Source organism: Melopsittacus undulatus, chromosome 7, assembly GCF_012275295.1.
Source record: "Melopsittacus undulatus isolate bMelUnd1 chromosome 7, bMelUnd1.mat.Z, whole genome shotgun sequence".
NCBI lineage: Eukaryota > Metazoa > Chordata > Aves > Psittaciformes > Psittaculidae > Melopsittacus > Melopsittacus undulatus.
The window spans coordinates 225,120-250,889 of record NC_047533.1 but is presented as its reverse complement, the minus strand read 5'-3'; the positions used below and the strand labels follow the sequence as shown (position 1 = coordinate 250,889).

Here is a 25,770-nt window from a genome sequence, read left to right as displayed (position 1 = left end):
CCTGGGGCTGCGTGCGCGGCCCCGGCGGGTGGAGCGGAGGTACCGGGGGGGGAGGAGCCCGGGGGGGAGGGGGCGGAACCTGGGGGAAGGGGAGGAGCCAGGTCCGGCCCCGCCCCCGCCCGGTGTCGGTTTCGGTTTCGGTATCCGGCTCCTCTCCCGCAGTCCCGTTCTGCCCTCACCACTGCCCCCCCGCGCTGCCCTCTGACCCCAGCGCCATGGGCGACGGCACCGGAGCCTGGGACACGCTCGGGAGCGGTGAGTGCGGGAGAGCTCGTGCGGGCGGGGGGGGGTGTACCGGAGCTACCGCTGTACCGGAGTTACCGGTGTCCCGGAGCTGTCGGTGCCCCGGAGTTACCGGTGCCCTGGAGTTACCGGTGCCCCGGAGCTGTCGGTGCCCCGGAGCTACCGGTGCCTCGGAGCTGTCGGTGCCTCAGAGTTACCGGTGCCCCGGAGTTACCGGTGTCCCGGAGTTACCGGTGCCCCGGAGTTACCGGTGCCTCGGAGTTACCGGTGCCTCAGAGTTACCGGTGCCCCGGAGTTACCGGTGCCCCAGAGTTACCGGTGTCCCGGAGTTACCGGTGCCTTGGAGTTACCGGTGCCTCAGAGTTACTGGTGCCTCGGAGTTACCGGTGCCTTGGAGTTACCGGTGCCTTGGAGTTACCGGTGCCCCGGAGCTACCGGTGCCTCGGAGTTACCGGTGCCTCAGAGTTACCGGTGCCTTGGAGTTACCGGTGCCCCGGAGTTACCGGTGCCCCGGAGCTACCGGTGCCTCAGAGTTACCGGTGCCTCGGAGTTACCGGTGCCTTGGAGTTACCGGTGCCCCGGAGTTACCGGTGCCTTGGAGTTACCGGTGCCCGGAGTTACCGGTGCCTCGGAGCTGTCGGTGTCCCGGAGCTGTCAGTGTCCCGGAGCTGCCGCTGACGGCCTCGCTTCTGTCCGCGCAGGTCCCGGCTTCTGGTACTGTCCCGGGCGGTTGGAGGCGTCCAGCGAGGAGGAGGAGGAGGATGAAGAGGACGATGAGGGTTGGCCGTGGCTGTGGCCGTGGCCTGGGGCCGTTCCGGGTGTGTTTCCCATCGCGGTTCCCGGTGCGGTTCCCGGTGTGGTTCCCGGTGCTGTTCCCGGTGCTGTTCCCGGTGTGGTTCCCGGTGCGGTTCCCGGTGCTGAAGGTGACTCCGGTGACACCTTCTGCGGGCTCCGAAAGGCGTTTCTGGTGCCGGAGCCGCTGCAGCCGCGGCCGAGGTCACTGGAGGCAAAGCTGCGTTGGCTGCCGGCGCCACGGGAGCTCCGGCCCACGGCGGAGGTGAGGGAGGCACCGGGGACACGGGGCCCGCAGCTCCCGGTGCTCCCCTCGGTGCTCCCCTCAGTGTTCCCCTCGGTGCTCCCAGTGTTCCTGGTGCTCCCGGTGTTCCCCCCCCCAGGAAGCCGAGCGGAACGCGCAGGAGCTGGTGGCAGAGGAGGAGCGGGTGAAGAGGAAAGCAGAGAAGAAGAAGCTGAAGAAGAAGGTGGTGCCCATGGAGGCTGTGCCAGGGCAGGGGGGTCTGTGCTGTCCGGTAATGGCACAGTGATCCCTGTGTGATCCCTGTGGTCTTCCTGTTTCCAGAAGCAGAAAGAGAGGAAGAAACAGGAGAAGCTGAGACAGGAGTCCCAGGCCAAGCAGAAGGCTGAGGCGGTGGGTGCTGTGGGACGTGATGGGTGCTGTGGGGCACAGTGGGTGCTGTGGGGCACAGTGGGTGCTGTGGGGCAGGGTGGGTGCTGTGGGACGCAGTGGGTGCTGTGGGGCACAGTGGGTGCTGCACAGAGGAACGGGCAGAGCTCCACCACCACCTCTCATTGCAGACCCCCCCATCCCCGAGCACCGCTGCGGGCACCGGACACCCCCAGGGTGGTGATGCTGAGGAGGAAGAGGGACCTTGGCTCGAGCCCGGCCCCGGGGACAGCACAGCCGCGGCAGAGGAGGGGGCAGACCGGGAGGCCCGAGCGGAGGAGGCAGAGGTCAGGGCTCCTGTGGGGCTCTGTGTGATGGCCATGGGGCTGTGCCTGGGTCCTGCCCCACAGCTGCCCCACAGCTGCCCCTGCCCTCCCACCCCTGCCCACAGGAGGAGCTGGACCTGAGCTGCACCTTCGTGTTCAAAGCACGGCAGAAAGCAGGAGTGAGGCTCCCGGTGCCCGGGGGGGAGAAACCACCGGGGACGGGCACGGAGCGGGGACAGAGGGCACCGGGGAAGGTGAGATGGGAGCTGGGGGGGGTCATGGGCAGGGGTCACTGCCTGTGCCATGGGCACCCATCTCTGCCTCCCCCGCAGGCCCCCGCCCGCCTGGACCCCATCTCGGTGCAGCAGAGCCTGCTGCTCGCAGGTCAGTGTGGGCTCCCCCTGCCCTGCCTGGGGCCGCTGCAGCCGCCGGGTCCCCCCTCCGGTGCCCCCCCGGGGGTCACAGCGGGTGCTGTTCTCCCCACAGGTCAGGGCAATGCTGCGGCTCTGGGAGGCCGGTACCCTGAGGCTGTGCAGGCGTTCACGGCAGCGCTGCGGCTGAACCCCCGCGAGCACCGGTGAGCACTGGGAGCGGGGATCAGGGGCAGGGAGCGGGGTCCGGGGCTGGGAGCGGGGTCTGGACCTGAGCGGCTGTGACCGGGGCCGTGTCCCGCAGGCTCCTCGGGAATCGATCCTACTGCTATGAGAAGCTGCAGCTCTATGAGGAGGCTCTGGGGGATGCAGAGCGGGCGCTGGGGCTGCAGCCGCGCTGGGCCAAGGGTCTCTTCCGCAAGGGCAAAGCCCTGCGGGGCCTCCAGGTAAGCAGGAGGGGCTGGGGGGGGCAGTGGGGCTGAGTGGGGTCTGGGGGCAGCAGTGGGGCTGGGCTGGGGTGCTGCAGGGGGCAGCAGTGGGGCTGGGTTGGGATGCTGCAGGGGGCAGCAGTGGTGCGGGGTTGGGATGCTGCAGGGGACCACAGGGCTGGGTTGGGGGTATCAGTGGGGAGCCAGCAGGACGTGGCCAAGCTCTGTGTGGGGCAGCCATGGGGCAGGGCCAGTGCAGGCAGTGGGGGCTCAGCACCTCTCGTGTCCCAGCGCTATGCTGAGGCTGCCCAGACCTTTGAGGAGCTGCTGCGGCTGCACCGAACCGGCACCGGCACCGACACTGATGCAGCTGCGCAGCTGGAGGCCTGCCGGGCCCTGCTGCAGGTGAGCACTGCACCCAGCACCCCCCAGTGCAGCCCAGTGCACCCAGCACCCCCCAGTGCAGCCCAGTGCACCCAGCACCCCCCAACACATCCCAGACCCTCACCCCTGTTATCCCCCCCAGGGCCCTGTGCTCCCCAGCCCACTCTTGGCACCCCAATTCCCAGCACCCCCAATGAACTCCCAGTACCACCCAACCCATCCCCATCTGCAGCTCGCTCCCACCCTAACCCCCCCCATCCCATCCTTGGACCCCCACACTACCCCTTGGTACCCTACAATCCATCACCCAACCCATCCCTGTATTCCACCTCTCAAACCCACCCCCAGCACCCCTCAGCCTATCTGGCACCCCACAGCCACAGTCCCCCCTGGCTCACACCCCATGGTCTGACCTCCTCTCCCCCGGCAGCAGAGCAGCCTTGGGGGGGTTCCCTCATCTCCTCCCTCCCCTGTGTCCCCCATGTCCCTGCTGGAGGCTGCGGAGCCGGCGCTGCCTCTCTGGTCTGGTAAGAGACCCTGGTTTGGGTTGGAGGGGGGGAGGGCCGTGGTCTTGGGTCTGGGGGGGTCTGACCCATGGTGGGTACCGTGGTGGTCCCTGAGCCCCTCCTGGTGTCACAGAGAGCAGCCAGGACGAGGCCATGGGTGTGAGTGGCTTCACCACCATCGTGAGCTCCAGGATCCAGGCCCAGTGCCAGCCCCCCAGGTACAGCTGAATGGGGGGGCTGCAGCCCCGGGGCCTGGAACTGAGCCCCATAGCCCCCCGGTGACCAGCGGTGCCTCAGCAGGGGCTGCTTCCCCCTCTGGGTGGGCAACATCACCCCCCGCATCAGCAGGAGTGTTCTGCAGCGCTGCTTCGGACAGTGAGCACGGCCCCGCGTGGGTCCCCCCTCCCCGACCCCTTGTGCACCCCCACACCGGGGGTCCCCAATGCCCCCCCACAGAGCTGGGGGTCCCTAACGCTGCCCACCAGGTTTGGGGAGATCCAATCCATCCGGATGCTGCCCGAGCGCCGCTGTGCCTTCCTCAACTACACCTGCAAGGAGGCGGCTGAAGCTGCTTTTGAGGCCATGAGGGTGAGCTGGGGGGGGGGGCAACACCCCCCTGAGGCTGTTGTGGGGCTGGGCAGGGGCTCGGCCCTCCCCTGTTGATGGTACTGACACTTCACCCCCTTTCTCTTGACACCCCATTTCCATCCCCTCCCCCGTTTATCACCCCCTTTCATACCCCTCCTTTTCCTGCACCTCCTTTGTTCTCTCCCATCCCTATCCCCCCTTCATCCCCCCCTTTTTGTCCCCCCCCTTCTCGCTCCCCCCAGGACTCCCCGTTGGAAGGCACCCTCCTGGCCCTGCAGCTCAAGCACCCATCCCATGCCACCCCCCGCCCGCGCTGGTACCCGCAGCCCTGCCCGGGGGAGCCCCGGTAACCGGAGCCCCCCCCGCGGCCGGTGCCTCCTGCCCGCACCCCGCCTGTGCCTTGTCCCCCCGCGGGCAGCGGGACCGGCCCCCCCCCCACCTCCCGGTACCGGGTGCACCGGGAAGGGGGGGCCGCTCCCCCCCCCCCCCCTCAGGGATTTGCCCCCTTTGGGGGTTTTAATAAACCCGAACCCAGCGTCGCGTCCATCCCGGTACCGGCGGAGGGGGGGGGGGGGCACGGGGGGGGAGTTGATTACTATGCAAATGAGGCAGTGAGCGGCCGTAATTAATCACTCGTTAGAAGCAATGAGGAACCCGCAGCGGGAGGCGGCGGCGCCGTCAGCCGGAAAATTGGGAGCGGAGGGAAGGGGGGGGAGGAACGGGGGGGGCAGCGGGAGCAGCCCCGGAGCCCTGGGGATGGACACCGACCTGGTGATGGGCACTGCCCCGGAGCCCCGGTGATGGACACCGATCCGGAGCCTCGGTGATGGGCACCGACCCGGAGCCCCGGTGATGGGCACCGATCCGGAGCCCCGGAGATGGACACCGAACCGGAACCCGGTGATGGGCACCGACCCCTCACGGATCGGGGGTCCACGGGCAGGGCTGTGGGTTAACGGGGAGCTGTGGGGAGCGTGGCGGTTGGGGGGGGGCACATGGAGCTGTTGTGGTTGCTGTGGGGTAACAGCCCGAAGGCCACGGTGAGGGTGGATGGGGGGAGTCGGTGTCTCAGTGCTGAGGGGGGGACGTGAAGGGGGTTGTGCTGGTTTAGGAGGGGACACGGTGGAGGGTGACAGGAGTTGTGGGGTGATACAGACAAGGGGGGATATGGGAGGGGGGGGGCAGGATGGGACCCCCGGGGATCCCTCACCCGCCCCCCCCGTCCCTGTCAGCCCCGTCCCGCTCCTGTCACATCAAACGCGTTCCCCCAGGACCCTCTCGGGCGTTTCCAGAGGCACAATCTCATTTCTCGCCTCCCCCCGCGGGGGCTGCTGAACGACAATGGGAAAACGGGGGGGGGAGTTTGGGGGGGTGTGGGGGGGTTGGGAATCGGGGGGGGCTGTGGGGATCGGGGGTGTTCAGGAGGGGTTGGGGGTTCGCTGCCGCCGTCCATCCATGGGGCTCCTGAGGGGGCTGCGGGGCTGGAGCCCAGAGGCACGTCCGCCCCCCCCGCCCGCCCCCGAGGCCTCCGGGCTGCTCCCTCGCAGAGTGACGTCACCGCTCCGCTCGGTGACGTCACCGGGGTGGCACGGACGAGGAAGCAGTGTCCTGGTGACCCCCCCTGACCCGCAGGGACCCCGGTACTGCCGGAGCGAGGCCGCGGTGATGGGCGCAGCGGGGCCCGGGAGGCCTCCGGTGCCCGGTGTGTGTGTGTGTCCTCAGCCCGGTTACAGGCATCCCCCGGTGTCCGCCCGAGCCCCTCCGCGCTCCTTAATAACGTGTCGCCTTTATTCCGATTGTTTATACCGGGGCCGTGCCCCCCCCCCCCCCCCAATCCCCCCTCCCACCGGTGCCCCCGGGACAGAGACGTCAGAAAATCAAATTAAAGAGAGAATTAAACGGAAGCAAACGAGAAACGGACCCAAAATTGCACCAAGTCCCACCGGGACCGGGGCTCGCTCAGTCTCGGTGCCGGCCCGGGACCCCCCGGTGTGTCTGTGCCCCCCCCCCCGGTGTGTCTGTGCCCCCCCCGGTGTGTCTGTGCCCCCCCCGGTGCCGCTTCAGTCCCCCACGTCGATCTCCTCCTCCGAGAGCTCCGCGGCCGGCGGTGCGGGGCCGGTGCCCGGTGCGGGGCCAGTGCCCGGTGCAGGCGGCGGCGGCTCCGGGATGGCGGCGAGGTGCCGGAGGGCGGCCGGGGGCAGCGCCTGCAGTGAGGCCACGTCCGCCCGCAGCTCCTCCAGGTCCCGCTTGAGCTTCGCCCGTCGGTTCTGGAACCAGGTGATGACCTGGGCCGTGCTCAGCGCCAGCCGCGCCGCCAGCCGGTCCCGGTCCACCGGGGACAGGTACTTCTGCCGCAGGAAGCGCTGCTCCAGCTCCCGCAGCTGCTGCGCCGTGAACGCCGTCCGCGACTTGCGACGCTTCTTGCACGGAGGGCGAGACCCCGGAACGGCCAAAGGCTCCCGACCTGCGGGGACAGCGGCACGGTACGGAACGGGAACGGGAAGGGAACGGGAACGGGAACGGGAAGGGAACGGGAACGGCTCCCGAGCTTCGGGTTCGGGGGCGCGGGATAGAACGGGAACGGGGATGGCAGCGGGGACGCAGGAGCAGCCGGGAACGGCACAGTGCCGACGCCGTACGGCACGGCACAGCGTGGCACCGGCACGGTACTGAACGGCACTGCTCGCCACCGGCAACCGTACAGGCACACGTACCCGCACTGGCACTGGTGGGGCACGGGCACAGCGCGGTACTCTCGGCACCGGTAATGGTACCGGCATAGGCAACGGCGTCGGCACCGGAGGGGCACCAGCACGGTACAGTGCGGCACAGTACGGTAGGCTCAGGGCCGATCTTGTCCAGGCTGTGAAGCCCCGAGCCCGGTACAACCGGCCCCGCAGGGTCAAGCCGGCCCCAGCTCTGCCGTTCAACACAAACCGAGCCCGGTCCCGGTGCCGGGAGCCGAGAACCGCTCGCCCCGTCCCACAGCAGCTCCGGTGCTGCCGGAGACGCCTCCGTTCCTTATCCCGCCGGCGCTCCCGGGGCTCCAGCCCGGTTCCTCCCCGCCGCGGTTCGCCCCGACCCGGTACCGGATCGGTCACTGAGCCCGGGCTGCGGGGCCGGAACCGGGAAGAGCCGAGGCCGGGAGCGGAGCCGTCAGAACGGATCCGCCCGTTCGGCCGTTCGCAGAAGCCCCGGGGCCGGTGGTTTCCGATCGCCGCTCCGGTCACGGCCGAGCCGCAGCCCCGAGGCACAGACCCGGGCGCTCTGCTGCCGGTGGAGCAGAGGAGGAATCTCCGGTGAGACACGAATCCGGTGTCCATCCGCGGCATCCGTACCGGTTCCACACCGGCGGCAGGGTCCCGGTGCCTGTAGCGGTGCTGATGCCGGTCCGTTACAGCCTCCCCGGTGCCGGGGGGACGATCAGCAGCTCGGTAACGTGGCTCCCGAGGCGCCTGCTTCCCCCTTACCGGCTCCAGGTCCGTCCGCCGCGGCAGGGCCCCGGGGCCGCTCTGCCCGTGACCTGTCGGTGGGTCCGGCCGTTACCGAGGGCCCGGGAGGTCTCGGCCGGGACGGGTGAGGTTTTGTGTGAGCGCTGAACGCTCCCGGTTTCGTCCGTCGCTGCGAGAAGGTATTGGACGTGTTTCCCGTTATCCCGCAGCCCTGCTCTGCCCGCGGGTAACGGGGGCACCGGAATGACGGGAACCTCGGGCTTTCTGTCTGTCCGTCCGTTGGTCCCGGTTCACTTCGCCGCTAGCGGCGGCCTTGAAGGCTCCGTTCGGGGCCGCGCTCGGCCCCGCCGTGTTCGTCTGTCCGGGAGATAACGGGGTTTATCTCCGTTCCCGGCTCCCGGCGCTGCCCGTTTCTGTTCGTCTGTCAGGCCGGTAACGGGTTTCATTTCGTTCCCCGCGGCCATGTCCTTCTGTCCGTCCGACAACGGCTCTTTTCGTTCACTACCGCGGCCCCGCTGCCGGCCGTGTCCGTGTGTCTGTTCCCGAACGAGGGTTTTACCTTATTCCTCTGTCTCGTTTCTCTCCGGTCTTCGGTCCCTGCTACGCCGTTTATTTGCGTTCATTACCGGTCGCTGACCCGTGTCCGTCTGTCCGGCGGTTAACGTTGGTTTTATTTTCGTTAATCCCGGGCCCATCTCTGCCCGTGTCCGGGTGTCCTCCCGGTGCGGCCGGATCGGTAACTCCCGCAGCCCGGCCGCGGAGGGGGATTCGGTTTTCGTTCATTCCCCGAGGTTGGCTCTGTCCGTGTCCGTCGGTCCGGCCGCCGAACGTCACTTTCGTTAATAACGGAGCCCGGTTCGATCTGCCCGTGTCCGCCCGGCCCGGGGCGAGGGTTTTTTCGTTAACAGCGGGAACCCCGTTGGGCCTGTCCGTGACTCCGTTCTCCTTAGCGGGTTTTCGTTAATCTCGGTCTGCCCGTGTCCGTCTGTCCCTCCCGGTGAGGGGGGTTCCGTTACCGGTGGGGCTCCGCTCCGCCTGCCCGTGTCCGTTTGTCCGCCCGAGGGAGGGTTTGCAGCAGGATCCTTGGGCCGTTCGCCCGTTGGGGACGGTTATTTCCCTCCGGGTCTTGCCGTACACGGTGCCCCAAGGAGCCGCCGACGGTGCCGAGCAGCCCACGGCCAACGTCCGTGAGCGGGGAGCGGCCGCCGGCCCCTCGGTAACGGGTTCCTGCGGACGGAGAGGGCCCGGAGCCCGCCGGGGGTTGGGGAAGTCGCCGCCGGTGCCGGTAACGGGGTTTTCGTTGACAACGGGCCCGATCCGCTGCTCTCCTCCTGCGCTCGGTCACGGTCACGGTCACGGCTCGGCGGGGCCGGAGACCGCCGCTATTCCCGGTGAAGCCCGACCGACCCCGCGGGACCGATCCACCGCCCATTGCCGCTCCCGCAGCCGGGACAGGGCCGGCGGCCCCCGGTGAAACCGGACCGGGTCCCGCGGGTCCATCCGCGTGTTCGCGCTCCCGAACCGGGCCCTCGGCCCCGGGGTGCCCCGTGCGGGCTGCGGGCGAGCACCGGCCCCGGCCCGGGGGTTCTCGGGGGACACAACTCCCGTGACCGGGACCGAGGAGGATCCCGGTTCCCGGCACCTGCCCGGTCCCCCCTTCCCCCCCCCAACAGCCCCTAACCCCCGGTACCTTCCGCCGCCTGCAGCAGGCCCAGCTCCAGCCCCTGGAAGGTTTTGCTGGCGAGTTCCTCCAGAGCGCAGAGCGGTGAGGACGGAGCGATGCCGCCGCCGCGGGGCCCCGCAGCCTTCTCCGGGAGCCGGGCGGGGGTGGCGGCGGGGCCGGTACCGGTACCGGGGGGGCTCCCTCCGCGGGGCCGGCCCAGGATGTCCTCGATGCCGAAGGGGGTGAGCGGTTTGTTGGAGCCGGCGGGCGGGGGCAGCTGCTCCAGGGCGCTCCGCCGGCAACCGGGGGGGGAACCGGCGGCCTCCCGGGCCGAGGTCATGGCGCGGCCCCTCTCCCGGCTCAGCACCGCTCCGGTCTCATCGCGCCGCGCTCGCAACCCCCCCTTCGGCAGGGGCCGGTAACGGCGGCGGGGAAGGCTCAGGCTCCCGTTACCGGGAGCGGCTCCGGTTATCCCCCGCTCCCCTCCAACCCCCGGTACCGGGAGCGGCTCCGCGCCCCCCCCCCCGCCCACCACCACTCCCGGTCCCGCAGCCTTAAAGAGCCGGGGCCGGGGCGGCAAATTGGGCACCGGGAGGAGGAGGAGCCACGGACGGGGGATGAGATCGGGGGGGCACCGCTCCCGGGATGCGGCGCCTCCCCCTTCCACAGCCATTTCCCACCCAAACGGGGGGGCTTGGGTGCGTTTTACCCCCCCCAAATTAAACCCTCAGCGGGGCTTTTACCGTCAGCACTAAATTTATTAGCTCCCCTGCTCTAAAATGCCCCATAAAAGCGCAGGGGCCGCCGCGTCTGGGAGTGATTAAAGCCGCTTAGGGTGGGTTTTGGGTTTCAGAGCGTGGCCAGGCCATAAATTCCCCCCCTCCCCAATTCCCTACTGCCCCCAAATTCCCGGTACAAATAGCTCGGGGATCCCGAGTGCTCATAAAAGGCTTGGGATGGCCGCACACGGAGGTGAGACGACACCGGGGTCGTGTTTTCCAGCGGGATGGGGACCGGGAGATGGTGAATCACCCCCCGAAGGGAGAGATTCCGCGTCCCCCTGTCCCCATCCCGCCCAGTTCTCCCCAAGGGTCTGCTGCTGGGATGCTCCAGGCCTTCCAATGGGACACAGGGGTCAATGCGGTTAATGAGAGCAAATGAACCTGCGTGCAGTGGGGGGGGATGGTGCCGGGTTGGGGGGGAGCAGGTGCAGGGGGACCCCCAGGAGGGATTTGGGGTCTTCTCATCTTGCTGACAAAGCCAAACGCGATCCCCGGGGTGGGAATGTGAGTTCAGACAAATTCAAGCTTGAAATTTCCCAGCAGCCGGAGCAATTAAAACGAAGCCGGACGAGGAGGAGGTGGGTTGGGGGGGGGGGGGGGGGGGGTGGGAAGGGGACTCTGGCAGCTTGGGATCCGATCTGGGAGAAGGGTTGCAGGCTGCTCCCGGCCTGCGGCGGCTGCGCCGGCTGCATCGCATGCGGCTTTGTCCTCACCGGAGGGCCGGGATGTGCCGCCATCTCCCGCTGCTTCACCGGGAATGGGGCACGGCCTGGGGCTTAGAGGAGCTGCATCCCCCCGGTCCTGGCCCCCAATCCTCCTGCCCATCACCCTGCCCCACGGCCACTTCCCCATCACCCTGCCCATGCTCTGCCCTCACCTCCTGCCCATCCCCGTGCCCTCAGGCCTGCTCGCGGCTCGCTGCCAGGCGGGGGAAGCGTCAGCTCCAGCTGACGGGAACACAGGATGGGAAGAGGCTTTTCACCCCACATGAGGACGCGGGTGGGAACCAGCCCGAGCCGCTGGATTCCTGCAGGAACAGCAGAGCTTCCTGCGGGGCAGAGCGGCCCGAGGCCACGCAGATGGGCACGGCCGCTGCTGCGGCACCGGGCACCGGGATCCCAGACCTCGGTACCGGCGGCTGCAGTGGGGCCGGGCCCCGCACCCCGAGCACCGAGACGTGAGGGTTGGGGTGAATGTGAGGACGCGTGTGCGTGTGTGAGGGGGTGCGTGTGCACGAGGGGTGCCACAAGCACGGGGGGGGGCTGTGCACGTGTGACGGGTGCGCGCTCACGTGTGTGTGTGTCCGTGTGTCCTGGTGTGTACGTGCACGAGGACGTGTGCACCCGCACTCCTCCGCAGCCCCTTCATACCCGTGTCTGGGGCTGCGCTCCCCCCCCAGGCACCCATCCCCGCTCCAGTGGCACCCACAGCTCCCAGCACTGGGTGCCCCCGCTCACGGGAACCCAGGGCTGATGCTCGGGGGCTCCCGTTGCAGCCGGTGCCGGTGCTGGTGCCCTGATACCGCGATGGGGGGTCACGGAGCCCGGTGACACTCTCGGTTCCGGCGCCGCGCTCAGCCCCTCATCCCTCATCCATAATGTAAGGGCTCCAGGCTCCAGGCGAGGCGATGCCGGTAACTCGATTAGGGACACTCCCGGAGCCGCAGTTTGCACATGGAAATTGCTGGCAAATTAATTTTCCTTTAATAAGGGGGTGGCTGATGCGGGATGGAGGCGGCGGAGCCGAGACGAGCACCGGGAGCTGCCGCCTCACCGGGGACCGGACCCGGACAATTACAGGCAATAAATCCTGACCCCGCTCCCGGTGCTGGGGCCGCGGGTGGAACCGGGACTAACGGGATTACACGTACCCGGGGAGCGGGATTGATGTGCAGGGAGCTGCGGGATCCCCCCGGGGCTGCCGGCAAAGCATCAGTTCTGTAACACAGCGGCTGTGCCGTGCAGGGATGGGATGGGATGAGGATAGGGGTGGGCATGTGGATGGGGATGGAATGGAGATGGGGATGGGGATGAGATGGAGATTCAGCTGGGATGGGGATGGAATGGAGATGGAGATGGGATGGGAACGGGGATGGGATGGAAAGGAAGAAGGGATGGGGACAGTGATGGGGATGGGATGGGGATGGGATGGGGACAGGGACCAGTAGTACTGAGGCCTCACTGCACACGGGGCCTGGCACATGTCTCCCACACGTGGGTGCAGGTGAGGCTCCTCTCGTGTGCACGACCCCCCCAACAGCCACCCCGGACACACACGTGGGGACACAGCCACGTTCAACCGTGCGGGGGGGTCACGGAGCACCCACGGACATGGGGGGGCACACACACACCTCACCCGTGTCCCACGTGTCCGTGCTGCACTGGGGGGCTCAGGAGGTCCCCTCGGCCCCGGCCCCATCTGCCGCCCCCAGCACCACCCCCCCCCGGGGCCTCCAGATGGGCAGGGGCCAAACTCCCACCAAATGGCCGGGGGGGGGGGGCGGTTGCTGCATTTCAAAGCCTCCGGCTGCAGCAAACGCCGCGGCCCCCCCGCGGGGCCGTCACCGGCCCCTGACCCCAGCACGGCCCAGGGCACGGGGACACCCCAGACCCTGCCCCATGGGGACCCTCCGGTGCTGCTGGTGCTGGTGGCTGTGGGGGCTCCCCCATGGCAGCAGGGACGTGGGACCTGTTCTATGGGGCCGGTGTCTGCTGCCGGCAGCTCCGTGGGCACCGGCGCCGTTCCCAGCCCCCGGCAGGGACAACCGGGACGGGGCTGCCGGAGCCCCCCCCGCTGTCACTGGGTGCACCCGGGGGGTCTGTCCATAGACCTCAGCTCGTGTCCCCCATCGCCCCATGGCCGTGGGGCGCGGGTGCTGACGCTGCGGTGCGTCCATGTGGGCTCAACAGGGCTGGGGCGCAGGGGCTTGGGGGGAAGCAGCTGCTTCGAGCCCAGAGGGATCACTGGGAGCACCGGTGCAAAGGGGGGACAGGGGACCCCTGTCCGGGGAGCACCGAGAGGCCGGGATGGGTCCCCCATAGCACAAGGGAAGGATGCCCCATGTGAGCCCCACAGACATCGCGATGCCCCACAGCCTTCCCAGTGCCCCATGGCCATTCCAATGACCCACAGCCACTCTGCTGCCCCATGGCCCTCCCAGACCCCACGGCCCTTGTGTGTCCCACAGCTGCAAGTGTCCCACAGGCACCCGCTGCACCAGAGCCATTCTGGTGCCACAAGGCCCACGTGTGCTCCCCAGCCCCTGCCGTGCCGAGGCCCCTCCCGAGCTGCGGGGCCGCACCGGGCCGGGGGCTCCGTCCTGGCACTTATGGGGCTGCAGTGGGTAGGACTCGGGGCCCATTGAGCGCAGTGACAGCCCTGGGGGGGGGGACACCCCCCTCATGGCACCGGCGCGGGGGGAGGCTCCCGTCGCGGCTGCCGCGGATCGATGCCGACGGGGGTCAGAGCTGCCATTAACCCTGCTCCGCCCCGGGGTTAATTAAAAAGAAACGTGCAATGAAACGTGGCGGCGGCGGAGGGGGGGGGGGGGGGGGGGGGCACCGGTCACGGCGGGAGCTGTCACACCGGGGGACAGGCGGCGGCACCCGCATTGTCCCCGTTCCATGGGGCTCAGGGGGACGGGGACCCCTCCACTGGAGCAGCTGCTCCAGCCCCTGTGTCCAACCTGAGCACTGCCAGGGATGGGGCAGCCACAGCTGCTCTGGGAACCCTGTGCCATAGTGTGCACCTCCATCACCCCATGCATGTGGGTCCGGTGCCCGGGGCCGTCCTGGCACGGCGGTGGCTGTGCCATGGGAGGAAGAGCTCCGTCGCAGAGGAAGCCCCATCCTTCCTCCTCCTCCCGGCCCTGCCCGGCTCTATTCTTAGCCCCGGTCTGTGCCGCATCCTCCCCACCCGGCCCCGCTCCAGCACCGCGCCCAGGGGACCTCGGAGACAGAGAGAGGAGACCCCAATGGCAGCGCCTGATCCCACACTGCAGCCACCACCGTGACACCAGACCCGTGCCACACCAGCTGCCCCACAGACCCCGTGGCACAGTATGGGGCAACATGGCACGGCATGGCACAGCATGGCACAGCATGGCACGGCATGGTGGTGGGGACCCTCCTGGCCACCCTCATCCATCTCCAGCACTGCTTGGTGTCCCTCAGCCTGTCCCTGTCCCATGGTGGGGCTCAGAGGGTTCTTTGCCCCCCCCCCCCCCCCCCCCCCCCCCGGAATGGGGCTGTGTGGAAGGAGTGGAGCCTTGGGGTTGGTGGTGGGGGCGATGGTCCCCACTTGAGAACAAGGATCCTGTGACGGCCTCGCTCCCACCATAGGAAAGCTGGATCCCTCCTGCCCGTGCATCCCTGGACGTGTGTCCATGGGTCTGGGGAGCTGGGAATGGGGCAGGTTTGGGCACTGGGGTCCCTCCGGAGGGGCAGGGGCTGGGCCGGTCCGGCGGTGGGGGTAACCCCGGTGCAGCGGGGCTGGGGCAGGCACGGCGGGGTCAGCGCGGCACAGCCGCATTCCAGCTCCCGCAGCGATCCGGTTACCGGCCGCGGCCCCACGATTAATCTTCCCGGGTGCCCTTTGGAATTCGCCGCCCGGGGCCCCGCGGGGTGCAGGGATCCGGAGGGATGCGGGACAGCGACCAGCTCGGCACGGGAATGGGATGATGGATGGGGACGGGTGAGATCCCCGTGGCACAGACACCAGCACATGAACTGAGGATGGGGAAGGGGATGGGAATGGGATGGGGACGGGATGAGGATGGGAATGGGGATAGGATGAGATGGGGATGGGGATGGAATAGGGATGGGATGGGAATAGGATGGGACGGGGATGGGGAGGGAGCCACCCCACATTTCCCCACCAGTCCCACTCCCCCATCGCTGCACCGGCAGATCCAGGGCCCCAGCTGCATTCCGGTGGCCCGGGCACGGTGCTGCGGGTCCGGTGCTGCTGTGCCCGGGCCTCAGAGCTGTGAACCGTCAGACGGGGGACGAGGCGCCTCAATAACGCTCCCATTGAGCCAGTGACGGAGGGACTGGCAGAGGAGCATCCATCGGCCTTCCCGATGGGAATGGGGCTCCAGGCACACGCCGGTTCCCACCGCTGGCTGCGGGTGCAGTAGGGTCCCAGCACACCATGATTCCGGCACTGACGCCGGTACAATGGGAATGGCATCGGCACTGGCACAATGGGAATGGCATTGACGCCAGTACAATGGGAATGGCACCAATGGCAGCACGGCCGCAGCCGGGACCCCCGTGCTGGGGCTGAGCCCGGTGATGCCCTGGCAGGGCTGCAGGAGCGGCCCCGCTGCTCTGTCCCACCGGGTGGGTGCTGCCGGTGGGAGCACCGGCTGGGAGCGGGGGCCGGGAGCTCGTCCTGCCGGGCCCGGAGCCGGCTCCGCCGGGAGCGAGAGCTTCCTGCGAGGAAGGTGGGACAAGGGGAGGAAGACAATAAACCCCAGGAAACGCTCGGAATAGCGAAGGTGACCCATGAGCGGAGCCTGCGGCGGCCGAGAGCGGCGGAAACGGACTGCGGACCGGGCAGGACCCTGCGGAGTCCGTCACCGACCTGGGGACCGGCCCCGGGATCCCCTGACCCGGCAGGTCCCCGGTGATGCTCCGAGCGCTGCCCCTCACAGCGGCCGCGGGCGCCGCAGCCTCCAGCGCCGGTGATTTATGGCCGGGAAGCGGCGGCGCAGACGGGTCGAGCCATAAAACCGGGGCAGGAAATGGCCTGACTTCAAAGGCAGCAACAATAGGGGGGCTGGAGCACCCACCCCACGGCACCCACCCCATGGAACCCGCTCCACGGAACCCACCCACAGCACTGAACCCACCGAACCCACCCCACGGTGGAGGCTCTGAGATCACCCGACTCCTGCGACCCATGCACCCCACATGTGCATTCCATGTGCACATCCCATGCGCACATCCCATGCACACATCCCATACACATCCCATGCACATCTCATGCACATCCCATGCACACATCCCATGTGCACATCCCATGCACACATCCCATGCACACATCTCATGCACATCCCATGCACATCCCATGCACATCTCATGCACACCCATGTACACATCCCATGAACATCTCATGGACATCCCATGCACACATCCCATACACACATCCCATGTGCACATCCCATGTGCACATCCCATACATCCCATGCACACATCCCATGCACATCCCATACTCACATCCCATGCACACATCCCATGCACATCCCATACACACATCCCATGCACATCTCATGCACATCCCATGTACACATCCCATGAACATCTCATGGACATCCCATGCACACATCCCATACACACATCCCATGTGCACATCCCATGTGCACATCCCATGCACATCTCATGGACATCCCATGCACACATCCCATGCACACATCCCATGCACACATCCCATACACACATCCCATGTGCACATCCCATGTGCACATCCCATGCACATCTCATGGACATCCCATGCACACATCCCATGCACACATCCCATGCACACATCCCATACACATCCCATGCACACATCCCATGCCCCCAGCAGCGGTGCCGGGTGTTGCACACAGGGGGGGCTGTCTCCCGGAGGAGCACTCCCGGTGCCGGCACCCGCAGGAAGGCCGGGGGGGGCCTGGGGCGGCCGCAGCCGCGCAGACAAAGGGCCGGAGGAAACGGCGGCAGCCAAGATAAACCGGGGAGGGCTCGGGGGGGGCTCCCACGGCACCGAAACCCCGTGCGGCCGTGCCATGAGCCGGGTGTTGGTGCTGTAGGCAGGGCCCGTGCTGCGGGCTGGGGCATGGCAGGGTGTTGGTGCCGTGGGCAGGGCTGGTGCTGGTGCAGTGGGCAGAGCCGGGTGTTGGTGCCATGGGCAGGGCCGGTGCTGGTGCCGTGGGCAGGATTGGTGTTGGTGCCATGGGCAGGGCCGGGTGTTGGTGCCGTGGGCAGGGCTGGTGCTAGTGCCGGTGCCATGGACAGAGCCGGGTGCCAGGGCTGCTCCGTGGCCTGGACGCTCCCAGCTCCCCATGGGCACCTGTCCCTGGCCGCACTGGGGGGGTCGGGTCCCTGCGCTCTCTGTGGCTTTCGCAGGCTCCAGCGGCCGCGTCCCGCGGGACCGGAGCCGTCCGCAGGAAGGGTCCCCATCCCCGGAGCCTCCCGGTGCCAGCGCCGGTGCCACATCCGCGGGGGGGCGGCAGGATCCGGGGCCGGCGGCGGTTGGAGACAGGACCCAAACTGAGTCCGGGTTCCCCATGAGGAGCATCCCGGCGGCTCCTCTCGGGGCCGTGTCCCCGCCACGGGGGCAGCTCCTGCCCGCAGGGCCCCGGTGCGCAGCGGAGGCCTGAGCCCGGTGGGTGCGGGCGGAGGGGAGGCCCCCCCATCCCTGCCCCATGGCGGTGGCAGCTCCCGCTGTGCCGGTGGTGCCGGGCAGGGGGGACCCCACAGTGGGACCCCACAGCGGGGACCCCCCCACCCGGCGCTGCCCCATCACCCCCGCAATGGGCTGTGCGGGGGGGCAGGCGCCGGCCTCTCATTTGTCTCTGTCAGGAGCAGGCGGGAGCCGGTGCCACCGGAGCGTGGCGGAGACGAAGCAGCCCAAGGGGGGCTCAGCACCGTCCTGCGGCCCCGTTCGCCCGTGGCAAGGCCGGTGCCAGCACCGTGCCCCATGCACCGTGAGCCCTGCACTGCCACAGCTTCAGCCTGCACCGGAACCGGGACTGGGGGATGTGCAGCCCCAAGAGCATCCTGTACCCCTGTACTCATCCTGCACCCCCCGAGACCATCCTGCACCCCCCAGACCATCCTGCACCCCACAGCAGCATCCTGTACCCCTGTACTCATCGTGAACCCCCCAGACCATCCTGCACCCCACAGGAGCATCCTGAAGCCCCCAAGAGCATCCTGTACCCCTGTACTCATCCTGCACCCCCCAGACCATCCTGCACCCCCCAGACCATCCTGCACCACACAGGAGCATCCTGTACCCCTGTACTCATCCTGCACCCCCCAGACCATCCTGCACCCCACAGGAGCATCCTGAAGCCTCCAAGAGCATCCTGCCCCACTGGGCTCCTCCTGCCCCCCGGGCTCCCCCTATGAACCCGCTGCCCACGGCTGCCTGTTCCCCCTCCGCACCTCCGGTTCCCCTCTGAACCCCCGATCCTCCCGCTCCCCCGCACCGGGGGCTGCCCCCGGCCCCCCCCGAGCCCGTCCCGTCGGGGGCTCATTTGCCAAAGTCAGCCCCGCAGTTGGTTTGAATTAGGGGCCGGCGCTGATAAGTGATGGGGAGCAGGGTTGGGGGGAGCGGGGTTGGGGGGAGCGGGGCTGGGGGGGCTCGGGGGGCTCCCGGCCCCGCTCCCGTTTCCTGCTCCGCCGTCTGGAACCGGCTGCCAGAGCCGCTGCTGAAAGACATGGGGGGGACAACCCCCTTGTGACCCCCGAGTCCTCCCCCCTCCATCTCCCTCTCCGTCCCTCCCTCCCTCCATCCATCCATCCCCCGTCTGTCGGGGAGCCCCAGCCCGCAACCGCAGGGGCTCCGGTGGGTGCTGGGGGCACACGGGGTGCCGATGGGTGCCGATGGGTGTCTATGGGTGCCGATGGGTGCTGATGAGTGTCTATGGGCGCCGATGGGTGTCTATGGGTGCCGAAGGGTGCCGATGGCTGCCGATGGATGTCTATGGGCGCCGATGGGCCCCACACCCAGGGCTGCCTGGTGGGAGCCAGCACGGGGGGGTCCCCCTCTGCCGTGGGGTGCTCATGGGGCTTGGGGGGGTCAGAGCATCCCCTGCTCCCCCCGGGTCCCGCAGGCCTCAGGGTTCCGCTGACCCCCGGGTTCCGCCCGCAGCTCCGCGGGTCGGTGAGGGACGTCCGACAGCTGCGGTAACCGGATCCGCACCGGCGGCACCGGCGCGGGGGTCCCGGGGTCAGCCCCGGTGCGGGGCCGGGGGGGTCACGGCTCGTGTGTCCCCAGGCGGGGGGACCCGGAGGGGCACAGCCCCTGCGAGCGGGGATGGGGGACACGGAGCTGCCCCCCCCCGATCCCTGCTCCCCCCCCCCCGATCCCTGCTCCCCCCCCGATCCCTGCTCCACGGCACATCCACCGGCACCGGCACTGGGAGGGAGGGGAGGAACCCCCACATCGCCCCCTCCCAGCTGCATCTGCACTCCAGGACCCCCCCAGCACCCCCATGTCCATGGGGTTCACTCAGTCCCTCCATTGCTGCACCCACTGCCCGCAGTGACCCCCAAACCCTCTGATGTTCTGCTGCACCCCACACTACTGCCCCCCCAATCTGTTCCCTGGGATCTCCCCAGCACCCCCATAGTGCACCCCATTGCTCAGCACCCTGACAGCAGCAGCTCCCAGAGGTGGGGGGGGTCAATAGGGGTCCCTGTAGCCCCCCACCAGCCCCCCCGACCCCATCGGGGCAGGGACAAGGGCGGTTTTCCACAGTTTTATTCCAAAAATAGACTCGGGTGAGGGCAGTTAACTTAGGGGGCGCTGTGGGGTGCGGGGGGGGCACAGGGTGAGCAGCACAGGCCGGGCCCCAGCCCCTACCTCCTCTTGTCCTTGATGCTGTAGTGAAGCAGGAGGGGTGCAGGCTGCAAGGTAAAAGGGGGAGCTGGGGGGGGCTGAGGTGGGGGGACCCCAAGGACCCCACAGGACCCATCTCTGCCCCACTGCACTGCTGCAGTGGGTGATGCTCAGCACCGGTTCACTGCCCCCCCCCCGCCCGTTGGGGTCCCCATTGGGGGGGGTCGGTTGGGGTTCCCACCTTGCCAAACCAGTGCGAGAGCCAGAGCTGCTTCATGGTCATGTGGTCAGGCAGGGCCGTGTTCTCAAACAGGATCTGCACCTATGGACAGGGCAGCTGGGGGGGGCCGGACCCCCAAACCGGAACCCCAGGGCCCAGAGCACCCAACCCGGAGCCCAGGACACCCCAGCAAAGACCTGGGACCCCAATCTGGGCCCTGGGACCCCCACATGGGGCCCATGTCCCCCAGTCTGGGACCCCAATCTGGGCCCTGGGACCCCCACACGGGGCCCATGTCCCCCAGCCTGGGACCCCCAACCCAGGACCCCCAACCCAGGGTCGGAGATGCCCAAACTGGAATCTGAAACCTCAAAACTGGGACCCGAGGCCACCAACCCAGTGCCCCCCAACCGGGTCCTGCCCCCCCCAGTGCCCACACTCACGTGCTGCAGGGGCAGCCCCAGCCGGTGGCACAGGACCCTCCGCAGGTGCCGGATCTGTGCCCGCACCGAGCACCTCACGTACTTGTGCTGTGGGGCACAGTGGGGGGGGCTGAGGCCCTGGTCCCTGGCTCCCCGGGAGGGGGCGTTGCTGTGGGGCTGACCCCCAACTCACCTGCAGCACAGCCTTGCTCTTGTCCTTGCTGGAGCTGCGGAGGAAGAGGAGGGGCTGCAGGGGGTACCCGGTGGGGGGGCAGAGGGACCCCTTCAGGACACCCACCCCACTGTTCCCGGTGCTGCCCCACTGCTGCCCCACTGCTGCCCCACTGCTGCCCCCAGGGCCGAGCCCGGTGCCCCCCTCGGTGCCCGCTCACCTCTGCTTCTCCAGGCAGAGCGAGACGTGCTCGTCGTACCGGAAGTAGTGCGCCCGCGAGTGGTCGAAGGTGCTATAGGGCAGCCCCATAGGGTCGCCCCCCACCGGGTCTGGGGGCAGAGACGGGAGGGTCAGCCCGTGCCCGGTGCCCCCCCCCGCTCCCTGCTGTGGGGCTGGGACCCCCGGTGCCCCCCCCGCTCCCCGCTGTGGGGCTGGGACCCCCGGTGCCCTCCCCGTACCCTCGGTGCAGGGCTGGGACACCCGGTCCAGCCCCCGGGACTGGTAGAACTCTCGGATCCTCTTCTCTTCACCTGCGGGAGATGTGGATGCTGTGCAGGGACCCCCGGCCCATGGCCCCCCCATAGACTTGCCTGGGGGGCCCAGAGATCTCTCCACACCCTGGGGCTCTCTATGGGCCCCCCCATGTGTTGTGAGCCCCATCCCTGTCCCCATCCCTGCTGTGGGGCAGGGCACCAGGTCCCATGCTGTTTGCTGTGCCCCCCATCCACCACAGGCCGCCCCACAACCCCTCCAACCCAGCCCCATCCCTGTCCCACCCACACCCCATTCCCACAGCACAATCCCCACTCCTTGTCCCCACACTCCCCACACAGCAGCCGAATGAAGCCCCTGCCCCACAGCCAGCCCCATCCTGCCCCACAGCCAGCCCCATCCTGCCCCATCCTGCCCCCCACGCACTCTCCTGCAGGCCGGGCACCAGCTTGTACACGATGTCCTGCATGACCCGGTCCAGCTTCAGGTTGAGCAGCGGCTGCGTCTCGTGGATCTTGGTGTTGCACATGGGGCAGTACTTGCTGGTCTGCAGGTACTTGACGATGCAGCTCTTGCAGACTGCATGGGGGGCACGGCGGTCAGGGGGGCCGGGGCGGTCAGTGGGGCGCTGGGGGTCAGTGGGGCGCTATGGGATCAGTGGGGCCGGGGGGTGACCCCTAACTCACACGTGTGCAGGCACTCGGTGATGGTGGTGGCATCTATGAAGTACCCGGCGCAGAGGCAGCACACGATGTGCTCGTTCAGCTCCTTCATCTTCACCTTCACCTCCTCCTGTGGGGCTGCACCGTCACTGACCCCTGCCCGCCCCACAGCGCCTGCTCCTGCCCCACAGCACCCGCTCCTGCCCCACAGCGCCTGCTCCTGCCCCACAGCGCCCGGTCCTGCCCCACACTCAGTGCCAGCCCCCAGGGCCCCATGGCAGCTCTCCCTAGTGCGGATGGAGGGACCCCCCGAGCCTGCCTGTGCCCAGCCCTGGGCTCACCCCACGGCTCAGCCTCAAGACCCTGTCACAGTGGAGCTGCCACCGCCATGGGGCGGCAGGGGGCAGTGCTGGGCTGAACACCGGGTGCAGGTCCCTGCCCCACTGAGCCCCATTGAGCTCCTGCCCCACAGCCCCCCCAGCCCAGCCCCACTGAGCTCCTGCCCAGCCCCACAGCTCCCCACAGCCCCCCCATAGCCCCACAGAACCCCACGGTCCCCCCAGGGCGGGACTTCACCCACATAGGCCCCGCCCCATCCCCTCGCCCCGCCCCTCTCCCCGCCCCCTGCCTAGCGCATGCGCAGTGTGTCCTCGCGGCGGCTCCGCGACGCCGCAGCCCCCGGTGTCCGGCCGCCCCTCACGCATGCGCGGTCCGGTGCCCCCGCTCCCCCCTCCGGTACCCCCCCCCCCCCCCGCTCGCCTCGTTCCGCAGCGGGTCCATGTCGTAGACAGCCTGGAGCTGGTTCCGCAGCCGCATGGCGATGGCCATCGGGCCCCCCTGAGGAGGCGACGCCATCTTGGAGCGGCCCCTCCGCCCCCGACACCACTTCCGGGTTCTGCGCCGTGACAGCCGCGGGGCACGCCGGGAGCGGAGCTCACGTGAGCGCCCGCCCCGTGCCGGCCCCGGGGCACGGCGGGGGGGCGGGGCCTGCACCGGGAGCGGGCGGGGCACGGACCCGGGCGGGCCCCGGTAACCGAGAGCCGGTCCCGCTGCGGAGGAGGGGAGGGCGCGGGTTCCACCCTCCGCCCGGCCCCGGCCAATAGGAGAGCGCCCTCTGTTGACAGACAGCAGCCTCCGCCAATCAGAGCCAGGCTCTCAGCCGCCGTGTGCGCGGCCGCCGCCAGGGGGCGGTAAAGCACCTCGAGAGACGGGCGGGGGCACCCGGAGCTCCCGGGGGGGTCCCGGGGATCCCCCCCCCTCGGGGTCGGTGTGGTCGTGACCCCCCCCCCAGCCCCGGAGCCGTTCGGGTCCGTGGACCCCCCCCGCCGGAGGGCGGGGTCCGGGGGGTGCGGGGGCACGAGGGGTAACGGGGGTACCGGGGGTGCTCGGGGGGCGGGGGCCCCGACGAGGTGCGGGGGTACCGGGAGATACCGGGATATGGGTCCCGGATGGGTACCGGGTGGTGCTGGGATGCTGGATCCCGACGGATCCCGACGGATCCAGGAGTACCGGCTAGAGAGTGCCGGGGTACCGGGAGGTACCGGGATATGGGTCCCGGATGGGTACCGGGTGGTGCCGGGATGCTGGATCCCGACGGATCCCGGAGTACCGGCTGCAGAGTGCCGGGGATAGCCCCAGTACCGGGGGTACCGCCGGGTACCGGGATGGGGGTGCAGGGGGGGCCGGTTCCTGGGGGGTGCCGGGATGCCGGTCCCGGTGGGGCTCTGTGAGCGGCGGCCAGAGCCTGGAGCCGCACTAATGGGGTGATGGGATCAGGGCTCTGGAGGGGAAACGCGGCCCCGCTAATGCAAAGCAGAAGCCGCTCGGGGCTGTAATGGTTCGTTACCGTTAACGGTTATTGCTCCGATCCCACAGCAAGTGCCGCCTGGGGAGACGGCGGGGCGGCAACCGGGGGTCCCACCGGGGCGGGAGGGGTCTCTGCCGTCGTGGGGCACCCCGGGACCCCCCCCACAGACCGGGCTCCCGTCCCCGCTTCCGGCCCCGGCCGTGTGCCCGACACCGACCGTGAGGGGCCCTGGTGCCTCCGGGAACGGCGCTTGCAGGTGAGCCGGCATCGGCCCCGGTACCGGCGGCAGCCCCGGGGACACCGCGGAGCCGCTGCGCTTGTCCCCACTGGTTTGGTGCTCCTGGTCCCGGTCCCGGTTTCAGCCGTGCTTCAAGCACCCGTGTCCCGGCCCCGTCCTCTCAGCTCTCCCAGTCAGACCAGTGCACCCCTGCTCCAGCCGCCCAACCCACGGCCCCGTGTGGTGCAGTCGGTACCGGCCGAGCCTCGGTGTCCTCCCCGGTGCCAGCCCCCGTCCCCCCCCCTGCGCCCACAGCCCCGGGGTCCCACCGAGGGCAGCGCTCGGCCCCTCCCCGGTGCCGGCCCCGCGGGCAGGGGCGGGCAGGACCGGACCTCCCCGGTGTGACCGGGGCAACCCGCCCGCCCTCCGGTGCGGCCCCGCCTCGGGGTGAGGGCCGGGACCGGTGACCCTGCTCGTCCTGCCTGGAGCCGTTCCGGGGAGGGGCAGCGGGGTCAGGGCCTGGCCAACGGGCCCCGGGCACGGCGGCAGCCTCATTGCCGGCACCCCCACCGGTACCGAGCACCGGCACCCGGCACCCAGCACTGGAACCCGGCACTAGGTATCCAGTACCCTGCACCAGTACCGAGTACTGGGTATCCAGCACCGGGCACCCAGCACTGGAACCCAGTACTAGATATCCAGTACCCTGCACCAGTACCGAGTACTGGGTATCCAGCACTGGCACCAGGCACTGGTCCCGAGCACCCAGCACCAGCACCATACCTCTTTGACCACTGGGACCAGTAAAGCACTGCACCGAGCACCAGCACCACTCCATACCCATCACCACCACCCACCTGCACTGAGCACCACCAGCACTGCACTGCATTGCCCACTGGTACCAGTGTCAGCACCGCACCGAGCACCAGCACCGTGAATCACACCCCCCCGCACGGCCCCTATGCAAACCCCATTGCGCACCCTCGTACCCGCAGCCGCGGTCCCCTCTCGCTGTCACCCCCGGGTGCTGCCAGCACCGGCGGGGCCGGAGCTCTCCCCGGGGCCGCATCCGGTGCCCCGGGGCCGTGTTCCCCCCTCTCCCCCGCCCGGCAGCGGCTCCATCTCCCCATCAATAATTAATGCCGGGCCGGCCCCAGCTCCCACATTCGGCTCCATTTCCGCCCTCCGGGGCCTCCGCGGCCGCTGCCGGTAAACGCCAACGGGGCCTTCCCGGCCAGAGCCTCACCGCGGCCCAGCGGGGCTGGGGCTGAGGCTGAGGCTGTGCTCGCTCGGAACGGAGGTGGGTGCAGGGCAGCAGTGGGGACACGGAACCCCAAACCCCAGCCCCGGGTCCCGGTGCCCCAGTGCGGTCACACTGCACCGTGGTGGAGCCGGGACCCCATCCCTGGGATCCTCCATCAGGAGCTCCCGGAGCTGGGAGCCCATCCCGGTGTCCGCAGGCTGCAGTCCCAGCCCCACACTGGCCCCACACGCCAGGTTACAGCTCCATGGGGTGCAGGGCTCTGGGGCCATGGCCACTGCTGGCGCTGGTGCCGGTGAGGGCAGGGGCTGCGGTGCACGGGGCTGGTTATGGACTCAGCTCCTGCCTAATGCACCCGAGCGCATTTACAGAATCCAATTACCTGCCCTCGGCCTTTGATAACGAGGTTCTGAGCGACGGCTCCTGTCAACGGCCCCAAGGCAGCCGCGGCCACGGCCCCCGGTACCCAACAGCACGGGCAGGACCCCCGGGGCAGGTGGGATGGGGATGGGGATGGAAACGCCTGAGCGCAGGGGCTGGAGGACAGGAGAGGATCCCGGAGTGCCTGTGGATCAGGTGCATCAGGGCTGGAGCTGCCCATCCCTGCCTGCAGCCAAAGGGGATCCATGGCCATGGATGCCCCTGCTCCCACAGACCCCCATCCTGCGGCCATGCCATCACCTCACTGAAGGCCTTGGGTGTCATTGGAGCTGCCCACGGCAGGCGCCCCCACCCACAGGGCTCCCCAAAACCTCCCCACATGCACACCTCTGTGTCCCCCATCCCCTGCACCCAGCCCAGCCGGGGCTGGGGATGGGTT

At 69.2% G+C, this 25,770-nt stretch overlaps 3 protein-coding genes across 3 annotated transcripts; 1 reads left to right on the top strand and 2 right to left on the bottom strand.

Moving 5' to 3' along the window:
• Nucleotides 1-1,120: 1,120 nt before the first annotated feature.
• TTC31 (tetratricopeptide repeat domain 31) lies at nt 1,121-4,671 on the top strand (the record flags this gene model as incomplete). Its single annotated transcript, XM_034064802.1, has 14 exons — nt 1,121-1,300; nt 1,419-1,502; nt 1,601-1,669; nt 1,837-1,992; nt 2,097-2,225; nt 2,304-2,355; nt 2,458-2,548; nt 2,647-2,788; nt 3,062-3,175; nt 3,585-3,681; nt 3,794-3,878; nt 3,961-4,035; nt 4,146-4,248; nt 4,491-4,671. Coding segments are annotated over 14 exons (1,485 nt in total), but the record flags the coding sequence as incomplete, so codon positions are not given.
• A 1,637-nt stretch (nt 4,672-6,308) lies between these two features.
• On the bottom strand, nt 6,309-9,867 carry LBX2 (ladybird homeobox 2). Its single transcript, XM_034064855.1, has 2 exons — nt 9,391-9,867; nt 6,309-6,712 (listed from the first exon to the last, which is right to left on the bottom strand). The coding sequence occupies exons 1-2, from the start codon at nt 9,701-9,703 to the stop codon at nt 6,309-6,311; spliced, it is 717 nt and encodes a 238-aa protein (XP_033920746.1). The 5' UTR covers nt 9,704-9,867.
• A 9,739-nt stretch (nt 9,868-19,606) lies between these two features.
• On the bottom strand, nt 19,607-22,697 carry PCGF1 (polycomb group ring finger 1). The gene is made up of 9 exons (XM_034064814.1): nt 22,425-22,697; nt 21,690-21,795; nt 21,430-21,582; nt 20,970-21,041; nt 20,732-20,840; nt 20,533-20,566; nt 20,361-20,447; nt 19,939-20,019; nt 19,607-19,765 (listed from the first exon to the last, which is right to left on the bottom strand). The coding sequence occupies exons 1-9, from the start codon at nt 22,518-22,520 to the stop codon at nt 19,718-19,720; spliced, it is 786 nt and encodes a 261-aa protein (XP_033920705.1). The 5' UTR covers nt 22,521-22,697; the 3' UTR covers nt 19,607-19,717.
• Between the last annotated feature and the right edge of the window lie 3,073 nt (nt 22,698-25,770).